This window comes from Medicago sativa, chromosome 1, assembly GCF_051527215.1.
Source record: "Medicago sativa cultivar Bolivia chromosome 1, Bolivia_mono, whole genome shotgun sequence".
In the NCBI taxonomy this organism is placed as follows: domain Eukaryota; kingdom Viridiplantae; phylum Streptophyta; class Magnoliopsida; order Fabales; family Fabaceae; genus Medicago; species Medicago sativa.
Window position 1 is genome coordinate 89,996,279 of NC_140749.1, and position 23,726 is coordinate 90,020,004.

The window sequence follows — 23,726 nt, forward strand, 5'->3', positions numbered from 1 at the left end:
AGGCAGGGCTATCGAAATTTACTGAGTATTGAGAGGTGGTAACATCTGGATTAAAGGTGTATCCAGTTGGTTTTAAGCTAGTAAGGCCGGCCACATCTAAAAGGGTAGGAGTGAGCATTCCACATTTCAAGTGAAGGCTGTTGTTCGATGGGTTCCAAAAATGTAAAGCAGCAAATATCAATTCATTATGGTATTTTGGACCATATCGAGATATTTGGATGAGATCAAAAATCCCTTTCTCCTTCCAGAATTGTCCCTTTTGTTTTTGAACTTTGTCTAACCAAGCAATGTATTCTGGAGAAGGTTTTGGTTCAGTCCTAATTTTGGATTTTACAAAACTTAGGTCAAAAGGACCTTTTGTGAAAATTAAAGGAGGTTGAGTTTCAATACATGGAAAAAGAGAGTTAATTTCTGGAGTTTCAGGTTCTAGAGAAATGGGGCCTAAGAATGCATGTGGAGTATCAGTACAAGGGATGATTACCTGGGTTTTCCAGATAGCTTTTTCAGCTTCATTGATCTCTGGTTCGTTCACAAAAGCAGGAGCAGCATTGACGATTTCTTCAGTGAAATCAATGGGTTCTTCGCGATTCACATGAGAAGTTTCTGCTGCGTTTGTCATTGTTTCAATGTTTTTGTGAGAAGTTGATGAATAGTGAAGATTTCGTGTTTAAAGATAGGAGTTGCAGAAAATTCGAAGTTTTTTCTTTGAGAGAATTTTGGCAGAGAAGAGGAACAGTGAAAGTGAAAATGAAATGGTGAAAAGTGAGAAGAGTAAAGGTGAGTTTGTTTCTATATGGACCTTTGATCATGACACATGTCAAGATCTTATTTTGACAGTTTTACCATTAAAAATGGCGTCTTTTCCAATATTAGAGAACGTGGCCCACTAACTAAGATTGTGGGGTCAGTATTTAAAGGAAATTTGAATTAGTTTTGAATTAAATACTGACATCATTCATTTCGATGGAGAATGTTAGTTATTTTTTCAAAAACGTCTTTTTCTTCTTCGGTGAAATCGAAAATGGCGTTTCTGGGGGGCAATTTGTTAGCCAATATATTTTACTAGCTGTAATAAATGTGGTCAAAGTATAGTTGACCTAGATTTAAAGAAGATTCGAACAGAGTGTTGTATTGAAAGCAAATTTAGGTTCGAAGATGGTAGAAGACTTCGACAGAGCAGTTTTCGAAGGTGGTTATCAACAGTTATTCTTTAAGTCAGTTTGTATTTTAAGTTTGTTTTCAAATAAGCAAAACTGTCGACTTGTGGTAGTTGTAGTTTGAATTTCAAAGAAGTGTAGTTATTTCTAGACTTAGTATAAATAGTAGTTTTTCATAGGAAAAACGGGTCACAATTCCATCATACAAACTTACACTCAAAGTATCCGTATGGAAGCGAGAAACGAGTCACAAGTTGCAATGTATGAATCTGTGTACCAACTTTTGTTTAATCAATACAATTTACCTTTTTTTCTTTAAGTGTTCTTGCACTTTACTTTATTAAGTTCGATTGAGTTCAAGTGGATTGAATTCGATTGTTTTTATCATATTTCTTATATTTTCGACACCAGAGACACAGAATTTCTAACAACAAGAACAAACACAATATGTCCTAAGATTTACTGGTTGATCTTGCAAGTTACCATTTGTAAACCAGCGGTTGTTTACGAAAATCCAACGTAAACAGCCCAGTGCTTCGTGCACGCCTCAGTCAATAATCGATAAGTTTACTTATTCTCTATTCTATTGTATTTAGTGTACTATTATTTTGATGCTAATATTTCTTGTTGTTTATTACCTTATAATAATTCTATGTCATATTTTTCCTACAATCTTAAGAGTATTTTGTTTGGCATAGAATTATTATTAATGTTATTTTTTATAATTGAATGATGTGTTGATGTAAAATAAAATTAAAGATAAGCTAGTTTGTGGAAAAGTAATTGGTGTTGATAAACATGCGCTTGTAGACTACAAAATTGATTGGATTAATTAGTATGCCAATGTTGAATCGATGATTCATAATGCTGTTTTTTTTCTTTGTTTTTACTTTCAGTGTTGAAGTGATTATCCTGTGTTCATTTGTGCATATATCATGACTTATCATAAGATCTAATTATTCGTAACTACTTTGTTTTGAATAATAAAAGACTATTTGCTGATGGATGAAATCTAATTATTTTTTTTAGAGAATTGGAATTTGGTTGATACCAAATGTGATTGGGAAGTAAATTTGCGGCGACTTCATATTTGACGAAATTAGAAGCTAATGAGCATCGAAAGATCCAAAAATGGGTGAACTTTATTTTACAGGAGATGGCAAATACATCAAAAGTTGATGCATTCATCGGTGCAGGTTCTATATATATTCATTTTACTTCTCATTGTTAGATACAATTTACTTGTGTCAATTATAAATGATGAATAGCTATATTGTGTTCAAATTTAAGCTGATATGAATTGGTGAATACTGGTGCCTAGTGTTGGTGGAATTCGAGTGCTATGTTTAATGCTATGTGCCTCATTTGATAATTATTATTGAATTTAATATGAGACTTGGATGATTATTGAGCTTCCTAATGGTTTTATAACTTTTACAATGAAATTGAAGCATGTTGAAATTTATGTGATTTATTTGATAACTTTCTGGGTCTTAGCTTTATTTGAATCAACACTTGTATATAACCTATTATGTTTTTTATGTGAATATCACATCGAATGTGTTTTTTTTTATGTTTTTACTAGTGATCTAATTTATGCAAATCTCAGAATGTGGAGAGTTTTGTGTAGAGTTGTTTGTATTTAGTTGGTACATGACTTCACATGTTTTCTTCATGTTCTATGTCTTCAACTTTATGATTAACAACTACTATAAAGCATGTTATATTTTAATGTTCTAGTTGATGAATTATTATTTTAGTGAAATGCTTATTTTTGAATGTGAGAAGCTTTTTAGAAATGAGTTTGTGTGGATATATCCTTTAAGCTAGCTTCTCGTTTGATCTATGGCAGTATTGTTATATTAATTATAAGAGTATTACATGACCTTGTGTTGCCAAATCAATATTACCTTGTGTATTGCCTTTATAATATTGTGGTTCTTATTTTGTATATTTTGAGATAATTTTATATCATTGCGAATAATTATTGGCAGCAAATTTGAGAAACTTATGAAGATGTATATAGATATGCATAAATGAAACGAGTAAAATAAAGATGTTATGTTGTCGCTTAATTTAAGCAGACCTGAATATATTTTTTGTGGCACTTGATAAACTCATGAGATATATAATGAGATACACCTTAAAATATTGGTGACATATATTGTGGATTATCCATTGTATTAAAATAATACAATGATGTTTAATTTATCTATGTGTGGATTTATTTTTCCCAATGTGGGTTGTCGTCACTTGAAAAATAATTCAAGCAGACTTGCATAAAATTCACACATAAATTTATATTTACCCAATGTGGGGGTGTTGTCGCTTGAAAGTATTTTCAAGTAGACCTGTATAATAAATCTAAATGTAGATTTAATTTCCTCCGATGTGGGGGTGTTGTGGCTTAGAATTTATTTAAGCAAACCTATGATAATATATCATGGATGATTATTTGATAATGTATATGAGATACTGACTGAGAGACGTCTTGGTCAATGTATTATTTGTGATACAGCTGTATAGTGGGAAATATAATACATCGAAGAGGGATGGATTATGTCCAATACAAAAATTGAGAGTGATGGTAACCCAACATAGATTGTGAAAATTCGCGAGGCTATGTTCATATGGGTAAAAACAAGTCGCTTGTCAATTTGATGAGACACTATCCAACTTATTTTTTAGAGTTCATCCCTATGGTGTAAGGTAGTGTATACTACAACGTTGAAGGTTGAGTTCATACTCTTAATAAATCTATAGCTCATACATTTGAGTGGTGTACTTGACTGTGGTGTACACTTGATAGATTTACCTATATGAGTGTTGGAGGTGGGGCCGCCTCTATGAAAGCTTGGGCAGACTTTCTAGAGCCACTCATGAAATCCAGGCATAGGTGCAAGGCCAAAATGCACCACACCGCGTTGAACAACTTTGGACGAGAGGTCAATGTGAGTGATGAGGTCACTGATTCACATACGGAATGAGGTTCATAGAGGTTATAATCTCACCGACATTCTAGTGGATCAAATTTCATTTGCTCTATGTGCTAGTTCATAGTCCAAAAGACACTAGTGCTTATGCATTGATTTTTCACGCTCTTGGGAACACCTAAAACTTTAAAATAAATTGTGGGGGATTGTTGGAATTTTATTTGATAATTTATTTTAAAGTTAATTATTATATTTATTATTTATTATACATTAATTATTTTACTTTGAATGGGTCTTGCACGTTTTTTTTCCAATTCCTATTTTAATGGTACTAACCGTTTCATGCTTGACTAAATAGCCTTTACACTACATTATTTCCATTACTTTCGGTTTCAATTTGCAATTAAGAAGGAGCTCTCCTTTATGTGTATATAAGATATGGGTTTGAGAATAAAAGGAACAGAGTGTATAAAACATGCATATTAGCTTCTACTTTTCATTTTTTGTTCTCTAATAATAAATATAAATTAATTTCCCTCGAGCATCCAAAAGTGGTTCATGAGACCTTGCTAATTCACGTGCGGTGCTAGCAAGATGTGACTGTTGTATCCTGGAGAGTACTAGCTATGAGACCTACTGCATCGGGTAACCTATCCGGGGTGGCGAAATACTCTTAAGCCCAGTGCTTCGTGCACGCCTCAGTCAATAATCGATAAGTTTACTTATTCTCTATTCTATTGTATTTAGTGTACTATTATTTTGATGCTAATATTTCTTGTTGTTTATTACCTTATAATAATTCTATGTCATATTTTTCCTACATTAAGGATATACCTCCCATTATTCTGCCACCCCTCAATTGGGTTTATAAGGTTATTTATCTGCTGATCTAATAATAAGTCCAAATGATTATGTGGTTGTTGCAATCTACGACATTTCTGGTAATCTTGCTTTTATTAAAAGACGCCAAAAAAATTGGACCAATATAGATATATCGAATTCTTATTTCATTGATGTTATATTTTATAAAGGTCTATTATCTGCTCTCAATATCCGAAACAAGATTGTATCCTTCAATTGTTATTTTAATGATCCTTCGAGTAAAAAGGCAATAACTTCAAATGTGGTTTTAGAAGAAAAGGTTGATGAATGTTTTGTTCAATATAAATTTCTTGTGGAATACTTAAAAGAAGAGCTATGGATGGTGAGAAGGTGTAGTTGGCCTAAAAGTATATTCCATGTATACAAAGTGAAACTAAATGCTAAGAGTGAAAAGCTTGAACAAATGCTTAAACTTAAGAGTTTGGAAGACAACATTTTATTTTTAGGAGCCGGTGATTCAATTTATATGTCAACATCATATTTCTCAAAGTATTTGTAAAGAGATAATGGTTTAAAGATCTATAATAAGAAGAGTGGAAGCTCTTATGCTCTTTGTCCGGACGAGAAGAGTTCTTTTTGGGTCTTGCCACATTTTCAATGGGATTGATAGGTTCAACTTTAAGCATTATATATAATTCATTGTAGTTTTTGATGTTCCTAATATATTATTTAGAGTAAATAGTCAATTACCCCTCTGAAATTGTAAGTTTCGTCAATTACCCCCTTGAAATTAACAAAATTTCAATTACCCCCTGAAATTGCACAACGTTAATCAATTTACCCCCTCCGTCAAATTTTTCTGTTAGTCAACATGACGTTTTGCAAATGCCCCCCCTGAAGTTTTGCACTTATGTGCAAAATGCCCCCTGAACTTGAAATTTTTTATATATTTTTTCTTATCCTTAAAAGTGACTGCATTATCACTGAATTGTGGAGCATATTAGCTAAGTTTTGACGGTATACAACCATATATTCCCTTATACGATCAAACATTAACCATGTTACTTCTCTCACCACCAACACACTTCTCTCACATTCAAGAAAAAATACATAAACATGTTACTTCTCTCACTTTATAAAGGATCTTGAAGGAATCATGATCTTCTTCCCCTCGTTAGGATTCAAAGGAATGATAATAATATTATATTATGTATATTTCATTATGTTTTTTTAAGAGAATAAAAAAACATGATAGCCACCATCCTTTTGATATCTAATGGGTGAAGGACAACTTGAAAAAGAAAAAACAACATCTGATGTTGGAACAAAGAAATACTTTTATGTTTGTTTTGTAAATATTCTTGAGTTTTGAACATTATTGTAGGGTTTATCAAATACTGCCAATTTGTTCTACCATACTGCCAATATATGGTTGTATATCGTCAAAACTTAGCTAATATGCTCAACAATTCAGTGATAATGCAATCACTTTTAAGGATAAGAAAAAAAAAATATAAATTTTCAAGTTTAGGGGGCATTTTGCACATAAGTGCAAAACTTCAGGGGGGTATTTGCAAAACATCATGTTGACTAACAGAAAAATTTGACGGAGGGGGTAAATTGATTAACGTCGTGCAATTTCGGGAGGGTAATTGAAGTTTTGTTAATTTCAAGAGGGTAATTGACGAAACTTACAATTTCAGGGGGTAATTGACTATTTACTCATATTATTTATATTGACTAAGTTGAGATTGTACCATTTTATGCATTCTAAATGAGTACTTTTAGTGGTTTTTCATTAATTATTGAAACTCTTTACGAGTTTTCAGAAAACTATAATTTTAAAGACACAACTACATATATTGAAAATTGTTTCAATTAGATACACTAAAAATTTACACTAAATGAATATAAGTGAATAATTGCAAGTTCGAACGTTTCTACATATAAAATGTATTAGAACAATTAGGCTACCCAAAAAAATAATATTGTTTTCATTAATAATTGGGTATATTTTCATGTTTAGTAACTACTTTCATAATGTACCGTTTGATAGTGTTGTGTTTTGAATATTTCAAAAGTTTTCATAGTGTGTTTTGATTTATAGATTTATCTCCGATTTACAACGAAGTTCTTGATTTTAGTACAAATTCCCGATTTTACTCTTATATTTCAGATTTTGCAAATTATCTACCAAATTATTGTTTGTTTTTTAAATCCTTAAATGTCAATAACTCAATCAACTTCATTTAACTCGGTCACATATATATTAATTACGTTATAAATGAAGCTTTATTTTTGCCAGTGTTATACGTTTCATCTCTCTCTACACTTATTTTGGTTTATCATCCTTTGGTCTGTTTTAAAGATCTTACGTTTTATACACACAATTCCCACCCAGAAGCATGTCCCAGGGTCACGATGACGAGAAGTGTACAGTATATCCCGAGGGTCATTATGCATATGAATGTAATCAAAGTTGGTTGGATATATCTTCCGACCATAAAATGTAGAATAATCTGAGAATAAAATATTGGCAAAAAATGATATTTAGAATATTTTGTACCATCACAAATTCAGCAAGTAGAATTATGCTTCACAACACATGAATCAGTTATAAATTGTAACATTGATGCATCCAACGTTCTTAACAAGAAAGTAAAAATGTACATCCTCTTGCATCTTCCACTTATTAAATAACACAAAGGAAAAAAGGGGGCAGTTGACCACAGAACTTGGTACATCTCACCGTCGGTAACAAACACTCAGAATGAAAGGAATTACCCATTCAAGTTATAAAAATTTCAAAATGGAATATTTTGTTGTTTGGCATTGCCAAGAAAGAGTTCCTAAATTATTAAATTTTCGCAATTATAGATAAAGGACAAAATGAGGGGAGGGATGTCTGTGACTAAGATGAAGATGCTGCTGATTCCTTGGCAATCTTCTCTGCCTTTGCAATGACTTCATCGATACCACCGACCATATAAAATGCCTGCTCTGAAAGGTCATCATATTTGCCATCCAACACACCCTATAAGTTATACCATACAAAAAGGTCATTAACCATGCACTAGTTCACAGATGACAAGACTAACAGATTCTGATTATAACTTAACTAGGGCTGTGATTATACATAATAACCTTCAAAAACAGGATTTTCAGAAGTTAGTCAAAAATTTACTTTCAGAAATTAGTCAAAACTCAATTAATTTTAAACGAACACTCCAAACACTTGCAATAAAGTCAAAAATTTGAAAAAAAAACTCCTAAGGAATAGGTCCAGCACAAAGAGAGATCCATTTTCACCCAGTGAAAAAACCAAGAGGTCCATATCAGATAGAAAAGTGTACCATTTCGAGTACGATGCAATTCAATAAAGAAGGAGCAAACAATAACAGCTTCCAAACAAAACTAACAAGTATCGTATTTAAAAGCCATGCTTTGAAAGTAAAAACAGACCAACAGAAATTTAAATTATAGAAAAGACAATAAACCACAAGGCAAGGTTTCTTCCATGCTTGGAACAACAACTAATACTGTGTCAATAAGAGTAAGGAAGTAAATAGGGAAAAATATGAGTTAAAACAATCAAGTACCTGGAAACTTTGAGTGTTCTCCTTCAACTCAACATATTTGCCTGGGGCACCAGTGAAGACTTCTGCCACGTGGAAAGGCTGACTTAAGAATCGTTGAATTTTACGGGCACGTGCAACAGTCAATTTATCATCTTCACTAAGCTCATCCATTCCCAGAATAGCAATGATATCTTGAAGATTCTTGTAGTTTTGAAGAACTTGTTGTACACCACGAGCAGTTTGGTAGTGCTCATCACCCAAAATAAGTGGAGAAAGCATACGAGATGTTGAATCCAATGGATCAACAGCAGGATAGATACCAAGCTCAGAAATCTATTTTCAATATATACCCAAATAAGATCATTTAGTTCTTGACTATGATAACAAAAAAAAATTATTATGATTTCAACTTCAGTTTAATGAATAGTAACATAATAATCAAACCTGTCTAGACAACACTGTTGTAGCATCCAAGTGAGCAAAGGTGGTAGCAGGAGCAGGATCTGTCAAATCATCAGCAGGCACATAGATAGCTTGGACAGAGGTAATTGAACCCTTCTTGGTGGTTGTAATACGCTCTTGAAGACCTCCAAGATCAGTAGACAATGTTGGTTGGTAACCAACAGCAGATGGAATACGACCAAGCAGGGCAGACACCTCTGAGTTAGCCTACAATTACATCAGGCATCATATATCACATCAAATAAATAGACAATGATAAAAAGGATAAGAACAACGTCCATCTATAAAAAACCATACATAAAAACCAAACATTACAGTTGTTCATGGTTTGGTTAGTATGGAAAACTGAACCAAACCCAAAAAAATAGTTTACCTTAACCAAATCGAACTGCTTGTGTTTAATCTTGAACCAAATTGAACTATTTTAATGTTCAGTCCAGTGGTTCTTATGCTTCCCTACCGAACTAGTTCTAAAATTAAAAAATTTAACTGTGTATAGCTATTATTATGGTCTGTGTCAAACCATCATCACTTATTGTAAAAAAAACCTGATTCTATCGAGCTAATAAATTGCGTGTTTTAGGAAAATTTGGTGTCACGGTTTGTTCCATTGCAGCGAACTGTGTGTGAAAAAAATACCAAAAGTGGAATTACATTTTTTAGGCAAAATTGCATGTTTAGTCCTTAACTTAATTTCAGGCAACAGTTAGGTCCTTTATCTTTTTTCATTGCAGTTTGTCCTTTTGCATATGGATTTTCAAGCTTAAAATTTAAGATTCATACAAAAACATAGATGAAAGACCCACATATTTGAAGATTGAAAGGCTGCAAAAGAAAACCGTGGATTTCAAGCTTGAAAATTCAAATGCAGATGAACCAATAGGACAAAAATGGAATAAAAAAAGGATAAAGAACCAAAACATTACCTGAAATTAAGTTAAGGGACTAAAATTGTAATTTTGCTCATTTTTTACCAACAAAATTTAATTTAATTATCAGAAACATATATACATAAATTAAAGATTTAATTTATTTTTGGAGCTTAATTTAAGGCAGTGTGAGTGCAAAAAGCAAGTAGAAAAGGCTAAACTCTTGCTTTAATTTATTTTTCATGCTTAATTTAAACTATGTAGCGAGTTTCAGACACAAACACGGAAAAAATAGTGACCAAGCTTGCTGCTGCCAATTACCAAACACAAAGAACATGTGTTCAACACAATATTAAATTAAATAACCAACAGTTCAATAGCACACAGTTCAGTTTGGAATGTAAGCGTGCAGTTATGTGAACAAACCGTTACTAAAATCTACAGTTCAGTTTGCATTAGTAAGTTTTGGGTGCATGATTTAAATTTTGGTGCTTACTTGAGTAAAGCGGAAAATGTTGTCAACGAAAAGAAGCACATCTTGTCCTTCAGCATCACGGAAATGCTCAGCAACAGTAAGTCCGGTAAGACCGACACGGGCACGAGCACCAGGGGGCTCATTCATCTGACCATACACAAGAGCACATTTGCTCTCACTCTGCATTAAACAACCATAATTAACGACTTTGATACATGAAAATAGTATGAACAATATTATTGAATGTGGATCATGAATTAAAGCATTGTGTTCACCTGCTTTTCACCCAGCTTAATGACACCACTCTCAATCATTTCTCTGTACAAGTCATTACCCTCACGGGTTCTTTCCCCAACACCAGCAAACACAGAGAAACCACCTATTATATGGAAACACTCAGCATACAGCATAGAAAAATAGCATCTCAATAAGAATAAGTTAAGCGCTAAAGCATTAAGTTAGGATATACCATGAGCCTTAGCAACATTGTTGATAAGTTCCATAATAAGAACTGTTTTTCCTACACCAGCACCACCAAACAATCCAATCTTTCCTCCCCTTTGGTATGGTGCAAGCAGGTCTACAACCTATGAAAAAAAATAAGGCAAAATTGGTGTAAAGTCATTATATATTTGCCCATAAAAAGATTTAAGGAAATGGGATTGATGCATTCACAATTACCTTAATACCAGTAACAAGGATCTGTTGTTCAGTTGCTTGCTCAACAAAAGCAGGAGCTTCTCTATGAATAGGCAAATAATGCTCGGTTTCTAAAGCAATTCAGAAAAATTATCATCAGTTGAAAATCACTATGGAATTGATAGAAAATACTTTATTGTATCAATTAGACTAAAAATAAATTTAGAGGTTTCTTACTGAATTCGCCTTTATGATCGATAGGTTCTCCAATAACATTCATGATACGTCCAAGGGTAGCCCTGCCAACGGGAACCTAAATGCAATACACAACAATGTTAGAACATACTTAAAACGCTTTTTGGAAAAGTTATAGAAATTAAACGGTAGTGACAGACACAATAATCAAAAGTAAAAACCAATAGCAGGAAAATCCGTGCTTGCAAGATTCAAGTCCAAAAGAAAGTCAAATTGGAGCAAATGAATCACATCACATTCACAAAAGCAATATAACTATATAGCTATGTAGCACTGACAGAGTAACACAGACACATGTGGTTTCATCATTTCCTGCTTTTACTTTTAATTGCAAAAATATCCCATTTAAAATATGTACAGCGTACAACTTTGCATTTAAACGTGATTACAGTAAATTAAACGGATAAATTGCCCAAACCAAACAGGCGCCATTAAAAAGACCCCATAATGGATGGTTAAAACATAAATACAAGGAGTTTGTTGTACCTTCTGATATATGGTAAAGCATCTATTTTAAGATTAGAACAGGTCAAATAAATTAATTGATCTGTAATTCTACACACTGAAATTGGAATATCACTTTCCATGTATCACCAGCATCTATAATATCAATATATTGCATCTATAATGTATATGACCCGTGCGTCAGCACGGGTGAAAGGTCTAGTTATTCATGCATCCACAATCAAAAAACAATAAAAACAAAATCAAATTTCCTTCTCAAAAAATCAAAACTTAATCAATTACGTAATTACATAATGAGAAAAAATACACCCAGATCCATGAACCGCAACATAAAAATTCAAACCAAAATTATCTCAAAATCAGATCTCACAAAACAGTGAAAACTCCAGTAAAGTCAAAAAAAATTCAGAAATGAAAATTGAATGAAATAAATTGAATAGATATTTACACTGATGGGAGAACCAGTGTTGAGAACTCTCCATCCACGAACAACACCTTCAGTAGCATCCATAGCAATGGTTCTCACAACACCTTCACCCAAATGCTGAGCCACTTCCAACACCAATCTCGAAGAATGATCTAGAACCTCAAGAGCAGTCAAGATCGGAGGCAAACCTTCTTCAAATCTGACGTCAACGACGGCACCAATAACCTGACAAACTTGACCGACCGCTCCTTTTCCAGTAAATTCATCAGTAATTTTCCCACCTCCGGGAACCTCCTTCTTCGCCGGAGGCGCAGACGGAGCTGGTGCGGCGGCGGCAGCGGTTGCATAGTCAGCAACGCGGTTTAAGAGGTAGCCATAAGGTGAAGCGCGAGATTGGGAGGTTAGCCTCGATGTTGAGGCAGTGATTGATGGTTTCGATGAAGATCGGCGAAGGGAAGATCGAATCAGAGATGATACCAATCTGCGTGAAGCCATCTTCGATGAGAGAGAGAGAGAGAGGGAGAGAGAGAATGAAGATGCTAGGGTTTGTGGACTGAGAGAGTGGTGACACACTATATAGCGTTATTGCAAAATGAAAGCCTTTATTCTTTCATTTCCACCTCGATTCTTTTTCCATTTTTCATTTTCGACCCGTTTGTTTCTTCTTTTCTCTTTACCCCGTCAAATTTAATATGTAATAATGAATAATAATTTTTGCAATAAAAATTTCAATTCGCAAAGCAGTATATGGTAGATAATTAAAAAAAAAATTATACAATTAAATTACTAGCATAAAATAAAATTGACCAAATCATATAGTGGTAGAATATGTTTGATCACTCTCCAACCAATTGTTGTGGCTAGTTTTGTGACAAATATACATGCTCGTGCTTCTTTCCCCTTTATTAAAATAACACAACGGTCAAAAAAGGGGACAATGGGCCATGTTTCATCTTACGGTTCGAAACAACAGTAAAATGAAAGGAATAGTATCGGACAAAATTGTAATAAAAATGAAAGAGATCCTCCTAAATTATTAAAAAAAGAGATTATAATTAAGCCGCATTTTCCTTAGCAATCTTCTCTGCCTTTGCAATGACTTCATCAATACCACCAACCATGTAAAATGCTTGTTCTGAAAGGTCATCGTATTTGCCATCCAACACACCCTGCATTAGTTCATAGAGAAAATCCGGTCAAATTGTTTGTGGATTGCATAGAAACAAACTGGTAGTTAAAGTGAACTCATATGTAAAAAAAATTACATTTATTTTCAGAAGTTAGTCAAATAAATAATTTTCAGATTATTTTATATTTTTTAACTAAAATACCGGTTTTCCTATAAAAACCTTAATTTAAACAAACACTTCCAGAAAGAAGTGTATATAAACATTAGCTTAAACAAACACTCTAAACCCTTATAATAAGCTTCGAGTATTGAAAAGAAAATTCCCAAGGAATAGGTTCATATAGATAGTGATATTAGTGAAGGAGCAAAAGATAAGCAACTTCCAAACAAATCTGGCAGGCAATGCTTTGAGTAGAAAAAATGAAATGATAGTAACCAAATAAGTTCCTGTATGATCATAAGGAAAGCATGGAGAGAAAAGTAAAGAAAAAAGTACCTTGAAACTAGTACAATTCTCTTTCAAGTCGACATATTTGCCAGGGGCACCAGTGAAGACTTCTGCCACATGGAAGGGCTGACTTAAGAATCGTTGAATTTTACGAGCACGTGCAACGGTCAATTTATCATCTTCACTTAGCTCATCCATTCCCAAAATAGCAATGATATCTTGAAGATTCTTGTAGTTTTGAAGTACTTGTTGTACACCTCGAGCGGTTTCGTAGTGCTCATCACCCAAAATAAGTGGTGAAAGCATACGAGATGTTGAATCCAATGGATCAACAGCAGGATAGATACCAAGCTCAGAGATCTATGTTCAATATTTATCCAAATCAAATTATTTAGTTAATGATAACAACCAAAAATATCATTACAATTGCCACTTTAGTTTAATTAATCAATATTAACATAGTGATCGAACCTGTCTTGACAACACTGTTGTAGCATCCAAGTGAGCAAAGGTGGTAGCTGGAGCAGGATCTGTCAAGTCATCAGCAGGAACATAGATAGCTTGGACAGAGGTAATTGAACCCTTCTTGGTGGTTGTAATACGCTCTTGAAGACCTCCAAGATCAGTAGACAATGTTGGTTGATAACCAACAGCAGATGGAATGCGACCAAGCAAGGCAGACACCTCTGAGTTGGCCTACAATTACATCAGGCATTATAATGTCGATCAATTATAACTCTCATATTAAAAGGAGAACATGAGCAAAAATATCGATAAATATATAGAAGATAGATTATCCTAGATAATTTGCATACTTGAGTAAAGCGGAAAATGTTATCAACGAAAAGAAGCACATCTTGTCCTTCAGCATCACGGAAATGTTCAGCAACAGTTAATCCAGTAAGACCAACACGGGCACGAGCACCAGGGGGCTCGTTCATTTGACCATAAACAAGAGCACATTTGCTTTCACTCTGAATCCATGAAACAACCATAGTTAAGAACTTTGATAAACATAAATAGAATGTGAGTCATGAACAACATTGTGTTCACCTGCTGATCACCAAGCTTAATGACTCCACTCTCAATCATTTCTCTATACAAGTCGTTACCCTCTCGGGTTCGTTCTCCAACACCGGCAAAAACAGAGAAACCACCTGATAATAAATGGAAACACTCAGAATACAATAGTATATATACAAATGTTAAAGAGCATTTTAACAAGAATAATTGAGTGCATGTTTACTTAGCACATATATATACCATGAGCCTTTGCGACATTGTTAATAAGTTCCATAATAAGCACAGTTTTTCCTACACCAGCACCACCAAACAATCCAATCTTTCCTCCTCTTTGGTATGGTGCAAGGAGATCAACAACCTGTATGAAAAAAATCATGTAAGATTGGTAAAAGACATTAGATATTTGCAGACGTCAACATTTAATAAAATGAGATTGATGCATTTGCAAATACAATACCTTGATACCGGTCACAAGAATTTGTTGTTCGGTTGCTTGTTCAACAAAAGTAGGAGCTTCTCTATGAATAGGCAAAAAATGCTCGGTTTCTAAAGCAATTCACAAAATTTATCATGAGTTGAAAAACATTCCATGGAATTGATAGAAAAACATTGTTAGAGCAAATGGACTGAAAAAAGATTTTGAGGTTTCTTACTAAATTCGCCTTTATGATCGATAGGTTCTCCAATAACATTCATGATACGTCCAAGAGTACACCTGCCAACGGGAACCTGAATGGAATTCACAAGCATTTAGTATATACTTAAACGCTTTTTGAAAGAAAATATAGAAATTCAATGATACTGAGAGACACAAAATGAAAAGTATAAACTATGTGGGGCTAAATTCATGTCAGCAAAATGCAAGTCCAAAAGAAAGTTGAGATTGAGCAGATTGATTAGATCACATTCACAATAGCAATATGATCGTAAACCAATGTAGCACAGACACTTCACGTTTAAGATATATATGATATGATAGACTTACTAACACTTTCATTTGCTTATTATAAGTGAGTGTTTCATAGTCGTATAATTCATAGACTAACTAACAAAAACAATATCCTTGCAAAGAACTTCACCATAAAACAAGAAACTTAATTAATGGAATAAAAAATTACTCATATTGATTTATATCAAATCACCTAATATTCTTCATAATAGAAAATGTGATAGAAGAAAACACAACGACATAGAAAAATGTGTTGAAAATGATAAGAAAACACACTTTTTTTGATATTTCACTATGAAGTAATTTAATCAGTGAATGGTTACGAATGTTGTGATCATTATAGAAAAAAGTTATGTATATATGTTCACACAAAACAACATATAAAGTTGTTTTTATCTCAATCTAAATAGAAATTGAAACATATGATACTTTTAAGCCATTGTATGTTTTATTTGTTACAAACACGAAAGGAAGATCATGAAACATTAACACAGACATTAAACATATTGAAATATACACACAAATTTTTTTTTTTGAAATGGCTATACACACAAAAAATAGAAGTGATTGAATGTAAAAATGTGTCTATTTCTTCAATCTAAGATGATGGTGATATATAGATTGGAAAAATGACATTTAACTAAAGAAATATGAATAAATTGCAGCAAGTGAACAAGTATTTACACTGATAGGGGAGCCGGTGTTGAGAACACGCCACCCTCTAACAACTCCTTCCGTGGCATCCATAGCAATAGTTCTCACAACACCTTCACCCATATGTTGTGCAACCTCCAACACCAATCTGGTAGAATGATCGAGAACCTCGAGCGCAGTAAGAATAGGAGGCAAACCTTCTTCGAATCTCACATCCACCACAGCACCAATCACCTGACAAACCTGTCCAATCGCACCTTTACCAGTAAATTCATCTGTAATCTTTCCACCACCGTCAGGAACTTTCTTAGCCGGAGGAGTCTGAGGAGGAGCGGGAGCTGCAGCAGCCGCGGCTGTAGCATACTCGGTAACACGGTTAAGAAGGTAAGCATAGGGAGATGCACGTGATTGAGAAGAAGAGATTCTGGATGTTGAGGTGGTGAGGGATGATTTGGATAGAGATGGACGGAGGGAGGAACGTATCAAAGATGAAACGATTCTCCGTGAAGCCATCTTTCAAAGAGAGAGAGAGAGGTTTGTGAAGTGAAGAAGTAAGAGTTAATTAGTATATGCAAAATGGAGAAGGTACATTGCTCAAAAAATGAAAGAATAGAAGGTGGGTTTTTGTTCAACGGTTTTGAGGTGAAACACGTGTAGTATTAAGTTCGAGTTTCATGGTTGTGATTTGTTTTTCTGCGCGCGAATATGGCGTTTGAAGTTCTTGACTTTGACAAAGTTTGTGTTCAAAGGTGTGACGTGGTATATGACTTTCTTAATTTAACCACATTTACATTTTCACACTCTTGCTACGCCGAAATTTTCTGCAACTGTGACTCGTGAGTATTGATAAAATGAAATGTATAACAAATTGAATTTATATCCTTAAAAAAAAACAAATTGAATTTATATCTATTTTGTCATGTTTTTGTCAACAAAAAAAAAATCTATTTTGTCATGTGTATGTTATATGAATTTATTGTGTATGTTGTTATACTTTAAAACTTTTTTTTACACCATAAAATAGTCAATTTATTATAAAAATTTTTCATTAAAGGAAAAATTACACTCCTCGTCTTTAACTTAGTTTCAATAATGATTTGGGCGTTTATTTTTTTTTTATTTGACATTTTTGTCAATTTGCATATAGATTTTTAAGCTTGAATATATGGTTTTATGTTCTGTGACCTTTGATTCTTCAAATGTATGGTCTTTTTTACTGATGTTTGTGTATGAATCTTACATTTGAAGTTTGAAAATACATATACAAATAGGCCAAAAGGGAAAATATGACGTTAAAAAAAGATCAAATTGTTACCTGAAATTAAGTTAAAGAACCACAATTATAATTTTATCTTTATTAAAATAACTAATAGTAATTTGGAATCTGATTTATATTTAAGGATTTTTCTTTCCATATCAAAATGAGTTGATGTTTTCCCTTAAAAATCAAGTCGAGTTTCAAACTAAACGAATTCATATAAAGTCGAGTACAAACGAGATTGACTCGACTTAACTCGTTTCCATCCCTAGGGGGTTTCATGAGATCTCGTGCAAAAGAAGTTAATAAGTCTCTAAACTATATGTTCATGTATGATCAAATACAGTGTATCTCGTGAACAAGGGGTGTGCTTCCTTCGTTAGTGATCGAACTCAACGCGATTGGTTGTATGCTCTATCTTCTCGTACATTCCTTCTCCTTCTTTTCGTAAGTTGCTTCTCCAAGCGTAGGGGATATGCCTGCAGAAGACACTCTGACGTCTAAATAAGCATGGGTGCTAGCAGGTAGCAAATCAGGTGATTATATGTGAGTATAAATGAGTTGAAGTTATCATACATGGGGCGCGAGGCCTCTCACCCCTTATTTATAGTAGTGATTCAGGTGATAGACTCCTCATTGGTTGTTATCTTCTCCCCTTAGATTTAGTCTGGTTGTTATGGGCCTAATATGCATATCAGAGTAACCAATTGGCCATATAGTGGGAAGTCTATTTTGCTTAAGCGAGTCCCACATACTCATGTATATCTAAGTGTAACGGTACCCGAAGTAGATTGGTGCATGGTGAGGTCCGGGTATGTAAAAATGACCTAGTAACTACCTAAATGTTGGTTATGCTTTGAGGCAGTGGATAACATATGAGCTACGTCGCACATGAGGTGGGACAATGTGGTTCCTAGTATCTTGTCGAGGTCATTGGCGTGTATTACATATCGGTCTGAGACATAATCGATTCTAATTAGTTGTCCACTTTTTATTCTTTTTAAACATTCATGAATCGTTTATTTTTCGATTAGAATTGTTCTTCTATTTTGCACTTAAATTTTTTAACAAAATTATTGATCTTATTTATAGAAATGCAACTCGTCAATTGATCTTATCGTGAAACTGTTATTATGAGAATGAAGTTTAGTTTCACAAAAGTTAAATTTGCCTTGATCAAAAAAAACAAAAGTTAAATTTGCACATAACAAAAAACAAACTTTGTTTTAAAAAAAAAAGCAAATTGTTTTTAGTTTTATAAGAGTAGTTGATAAATTATATGATTAAATTATCAAAAACAAAGTCAAATAGTAAAAAGTAATAGAGTATTTATGTTTACAAAATTAGTTAGGTCAGCATATGTCACCATTGGAGTATCATCCTATTGATGAGGTGTGCCCTGTTTGTCGTAAGGCGTGTCTGGATACTTTTGGGGAGCATGCCGTTCATTGTAAGGAACTTCCCTGCTTTAAGTACAGACATGACTTTGTTAGGGATGTACTTTTTGATATTTTCAGACGAGCGGGGATATCAGCGAAGAAGGAGGCGCATGTGAACTTCCTGACTGACCCACTAGATAGAAGATCAACACTCAGGCCTGCGGACATTATGGTGTACGGATGGGTAGGTGGAAAACATGCTTGTGTAGACTTGACTGGGTTCACCACTTGTGGGATTAGGCGTCAGACCTTTTACCGTAGGACAGGCAACCCTAAAAGCTGCGTCAAGCAAAGTGGCCAAACATGAGAAAGCGTGTTCTGACAATCAACATGCTTTTATACCATTTGCTTTTGACACTTTTGGTTTCCTAGCATCAGAGGCTGTTGACCTTCTACAGAAAGTTCAAAAGGTCATGCATAGCAATGTCATGTCTCCTAGGTTCATGAATGTTGTGTTCACGAGGATTGGTTTTGCCATCCAAAAAGGTCTAGCGGCGCAGCTTGTTGCCCGCTTGCCTTCTATTCAAGTGTAAATAATGATTATATATATATATATATATATATATATATATATATATTTTACTTAACTACGTTTACCTAATTGGATTATTTTATGAAAAAAAATGTTAAATAGTGTTCCTAGAGCATTAGTTAAAGAGTAGAGATCAATATAGTAAAAAAATTCTTAGAACTTATATCATTAAACTCTTAATAAAATATAAACAATATTAATTTCAATGCAAAAAAATTTACTTTTGTTTTTCTTAATTAGTGTATCAGAGCACTAGTTAACATCATCTTTGTTTTTTTCAATTTAAGTCATAAAATACACTAGTACTTGGTATATACGAAAAAAGCCTTTTGTCGGGCCGAAACCCAGAATAGATAGTTTTTGGACGGTAGCTGAATTGACAAAGCATTGACCTAATTCCGTTACAAATAAACCTGATCATGTCAAAGTAATATGTTGTCAAGATCATAACCGACGTATGCCAATTCCCATTGCCAAGGAAGGCTCACTCATACAATTCATCACAAATCCTAATGATTTCTTCTACATAAAATCTCAATGTCCATGACCAGCAACCCTAAGAATATGTACAGTCTCACTGCTTCTGCTATTCGTTTCTTTAAGATTGTTACCTCAACAAATATTCAAGATGGAACCCTTGTAAGCATTCTTTCCTTCTTTCTTTCCATTTTTTAACTTTTGAACGACCGAAATTTAAGTACTGTATGATAGTTGTTTGTTATGTTTTACGCGGAGATTCCTTCCTTGTATCCTCAGGACCTAACTCACTTGAACTTTTAATTATAAACAAAATATATAAGCCATATGTATCTTTCTAAGAAAAAACAATTTGATTGTTTCTTATAAAAAAAGACTAGAGCTAGAACTTTATACATTTAGATATGACTTCTACTAAGTGCAAGTAAAATGAAAAAAAAAACATAATATCGAGTTTCTGTGCATGCTAACATAAATTTCAATGTACTGCAGAGAATTCCAAATGCTTTCACTGAGAAATATAGTGGTGATTTATCAAAGCCAATGTTTCTCAAGACTCCCGATGAGAAAGAATGGGAAATACATTTGACTAAAAAGGATGGTGATATTTGGATTCAAAGGGGTTGGAAGGAATTTGCTACACATTATTCATTAGATCATGGTCACATGGTTGTGTTTCAATATCAGAAAACCTCTCATTTTGAGGTTTACATATTTGACAAGAGTACTTTTGAAATTGAATATCGTGTTGACGGTAATAATCAACATGAACGGAACAATCCAATTGAAATTTTGGATGAGCAACCTTCTCACAAGAAGAGTAGACCAAAATCACAAATTTCAAGTTCTCAACCACTTAAAAAATTGAGAATTGACACAAGTGAAGATGTCGGAACAAGCTCCAAATCGCAAAACATTCCTAAACTTGTCCAAGTTAAAGGTATAATAAATTCATGATTGGATTAATCTCTATCATTTCATTTATCTAATCAAGATTTTGATTTTTGATGTTGATTTTTCATTACATACCATATTCAATTTCTCAGAAGAGATTGATTCTACCACTAAATGCCTGAATGTGAAGCATGGTCAAGAGCAGAGGAATTCAACTGCTAAAATTCTTGAAGCTTTAAACAAAGCAAAAAACTATGAATCTAACAATCCCTTTTTCACTGCTGTCATGATACATTCATATGTTAATCAATACATGGTGAGTCTCTGAACAGCTTCAATTTTTTATGTTAAGATTGTTTATTATCTTTTTTTTTTAAGCTAATGTATATCTTAAGTAGTTACTACATTTTCTAACTGTCACAAAATGAAAATCCAGTATGTCCCTTTAAATTTTGAACAAAAGTATTTGAAGGAACAGCAAAGCGAAATCGCCCTTCAGGTCTTGGATGATGAGAGAACTTGGATTGTTAAATATTGTATGAGAAAAATTAGTAGCGGATGGAAAACATTTGTATCTGATAATAATTTGAAATTGGGAGATGTTTGCCTTTTTGAGATGATCAATAGAAAATCCTATGCTTTTAAAGTACTAATTTTTCGAGTTGACGAAGAACAACATTCCCTTCCACCACAAGGTAATCCAAGATGGTTTTTTCCTTAAAGTTATTAGTAATCTTTTGGATCTGCACGATCATGATTATATTTTTCATCCTTTGAATCAGTTCATGGAGATGGAATTAACTGGTTAGAAACTGCAGGAATCACAGAAGTTGAAAGTAAAACTATTATGTCGTATAAAGGTAAATCTCAACACCGTTGTTGTGACTCCCTTTGGGAATTTGAAGTTGAATCAAGCAGTATTGTCAAGATGGAATTTGAACAAATCACGATTGTTCTACGATACACTATTTAATACAAAATGCTGTTTAATGGCACTACAATGTAGCTTGAATAATCCTCTATTTTTTTACGACTCACGATTGACAACACTAGAATCAAGAAAAAAAATGCAACTATTGAAGTTTTACAAATAGACATAGCTTATTTGTAAATTGATTATATGCTTTTGTTGGCATACCTCAGGAACGAAGGAAACTCAAAGAAATTCACTGCAGGCTAGGCCATGCTCCTTCAAAAATTCTGAAGCTAAGAAAGAAGCCAATCAATTCACATCCACTTTGGAAAAACCAAATTTCACTATCAATTTGAGATCAAGTCATTGGGATGTTTACAGACCAGTAAGGAATATGTATTTATGATATTTGAACCAAATACATATATCTAGTGATTATGCTTAAAACTGGAGTGGTATTTGTTTCATGTCATGCATTCTAGTAGCAAGTATGCAGTTATTGACATACCCTAACTAACTGTAAAAGAAACACTAATTTGCGCAGCGTGTACGAAATTCATTCTCGAGCAAGTACTTGGGTCCCAAAAAGAAGACTGCAATGTTACAGTTTGAGGAAAAATTGTGGCCTGTACAAGTGATGTATTATCCATCCGAACCAGCAACAAAGTTGGGTGAAGGTTGGAGTCTGTTTGTAGAAGAAAATAAATTGCAGGCTGGAGATGTATGTGTTTTTGTGCTTGCCAACAAGGAAGATGTTGTGCTTGATGTTCATATTTTCAGAGGACGCAGTTAGGCAACCAATTGGGAGATGTTATTACCGCAATTATGCAAAGATTTATTACTCCTTACATACCAATGCAACAGATAAAATTGACCTTTATGGTATTTATTAGTCCCAAATCTAGAAGATAGATCATAGGTTTGAATACTTTTGGCTGTAGGTTCACAATACCTAAATTTTTCAAATACTAGTATGCATTATGTTGCTGGTATATTCAATTTATTTTCTATTTAGTCTTGTGACATGTTATTTTCTTGGATAATAGAATCAAATATATTGAAAGATGGTGCAAAATCTGCGCACATGTTATGCTCACAACATACACCAGAGATGTCAACTGTCAAGATACACATAGATTAGCCGTTCCACCGGAAAGCTAGAAACAAAACTTGATATATAACAACAGGACATAGAAATAACATTCTTGTATGTAGCAGAAACCAAGTTTGCCTTCCATATTCCTAAAACTGTTTTGATTCTACCAATTTAGATGATGCTTGAAATCCTTTATTTTTCTTTTAAAACATATATACTCCAGCCTGAAAATTGTAGCTACCTCCACTTTTTTTCCACAGTTCCACTACTTTTGTGAAATCAGTACTCATGAACCATGCACCATGCACCAAGCACCTTAGAAGGTTTTGTACCCCAGTTCTATTATTATTATTATTATTATTATTATTATTATTATTATTATTATTATTATTATTATTATTATTATTATTATTATTATTATTATTATTATTATTATTATTATTATTATTATTATTATCATTATCATTATTATTATTATTATTATTATCATTATTATTATTATTATTATTATTATTATTATTATTATTATTATTATTATTATTATTATTATTCAGATGAACAATTTGACAATGATCTAAAATGTTGATACTTAATTGAATCAGTCTCGTCTCGAGAACCTTTGGATCCATTCTTCTGAAAGTGTAAAGATGTCAAGTCTGCTCATAGCCTCATACATATGTCCCCTGACATCTAACATGTGCTTATCTGTTAGCTATTTTTATAATAAAAGAAAAAATAAAGTCAAACTATTTTTTTATAAGTTAGTTTCCATAAGATGTCTTGAAGAACTTAGTGAAATAAGTTGTAAAAAGATTATGGACATGTTATAAGA

The 23,726-nt window shown here is 33.3% G+C and overlaps 3 protein-coding genes across 3 annotated transcripts; 1 reads left to right on the forward strand and 2 right to left on the reverse strand.

Moving 5' to 3' along the window:
• Positions 1-7,522: 7,522 nt before the first annotated feature.
• Positions 7,523-12,630, reverse strand: LOC146958965 (ATP synthase subunit beta, mitochondrial). The gene is made up of 9 exons (XM_085740467.1): positions 12,104-12,630; positions 11,173-11,248; positions 10,978-11,066; positions 10,766-10,883; positions 10,572-10,675; positions 10,318-10,476; positions 8,935-9,159; positions 8,512-8,823; positions 7,523-7,946 (listed from the first exon to the last, which is right to left on the reverse strand). The coding sequence occupies exons 1-9, from the start codon at positions 12,575-12,577 to the stop codon at positions 7,824-7,826; spliced, it is 1,680 nt and encodes a 559-aa protein (XP_085596593.1). The 5' UTR covers positions 12,578-12,630; the 3' UTR covers positions 7,523-7,823.
• Positions 12,631-12,865: 235 nt separating this feature from the next.
• Positions 12,866-16,891, reverse strand: LOC146958966 (ATP synthase subunit beta, mitochondrial-like). Its single transcript, XM_085740468.1, has 9 exons — positions 16,316-16,891; positions 15,336-15,411; positions 15,140-15,228; positions 14,923-15,040; positions 14,713-14,816; positions 14,475-14,633; positions 14,131-14,355; positions 13,708-14,019; positions 12,866-13,251 (listed from the first exon to the last, which is right to left on the reverse strand). The coding sequence occupies exons 1-9, from the start codon at positions 16,796-16,798 to the stop codon at positions 13,138-13,140; spliced, it is 1,680 nt and encodes a 559-aa protein (XP_085596594.1). The 5' UTR covers positions 16,799-16,891; the 3' UTR covers positions 12,866-13,137.
• Positions 16,892-19,978: 3,087 nt separating this feature from the next.
• LOC146958967 (B3 domain-containing transcription factor VRN1-like) lies at positions 19,979-22,901 on the forward strand. The gene is made up of 7 exons (XM_085734142.1): positions 19,979-20,153; positions 20,484-20,931; positions 21,038-21,201; positions 21,322-21,580; positions 21,668-21,745; positions 22,029-22,183; positions 22,343-22,901. Exons 1-7 carry the CDS (start codon positions 20,052-20,054, stop codon positions 22,589-22,591), a joined length of 1,455 nt encoding a protein of 484 aa, XP_085590268.1. The 5' UTR covers positions 19,979-20,051; the 3' UTR covers positions 22,592-22,901.
• Positions 22,902-23,726: the final 825 nt, after the last annotated feature.

Excerpts from the sequence above, each read along its gene's own strand:
- LOC146958966 (XM_085740468.1), bottom strand. The coding sequence starts at position 16,798 with ATGGCTTCACGGAGAATCGTTTCATCTTTGATACGTTCCTCCCTCCGT. Across the intron at positions 15,412-16,315 it reads ACACCGGCTCCCCTATCAGT|GTTCCCGTTGGCAGGTGTAC; the intron begins GTAAATACTTGT and ends AATTCCATTCAG. Across the intron at positions 15,041-15,139 it reads TTCTTGTGACCGGTATCAAG|GTTGTTGATCTCCTTGCACC; the intron begins GTATTGTATTTG and ends TTTTTCATACAG.
- LOC146958965 (XM_085740467.1), bottom strand. The coding sequence starts at position 12,577 with ATGGCTTCACGCAGATTGGTATCATCTCTGATTCGATCTTCCCTTCGC. Across the intron at positions 11,067-11,172 it reads CGATCATAAAGGCGAATTCA|AAACCGAGCATTATTTGCCT; the intron begins GTAAGAAACCTC and ends GAATTGCTTTAG. Across the intron at positions 10,477-10,571 it reads TTAAGCTGGGTGAAAAGCAG|AGTGAGAGCAAATGTGCTCT; the intron begins GTGAACACAATG and ends TGTTTAATGCAG.
- LOC146958967 (XM_085734142.1), top strand. The coding sequence starts at position 20,052 with ATGTCCATGACCAGCAACCCTAAGAATATGTACAGTCTCACTGCTTCT. Across the intron at positions 20,154-20,483 it reads ATATTCAAGATGGAACCCTT|AGAATTCCAAATGCTTTCAC; the intron begins GTAAGCATTCTT and ends AATGTACTGCAG. Across the intron at positions 22,184-22,342 it reads ATTGGGATGTTTACAGACCA|CGTGTACGAAATTCATTCTC; the intron begins GTAAGGAATATG and ends TAATTTGCGCAG.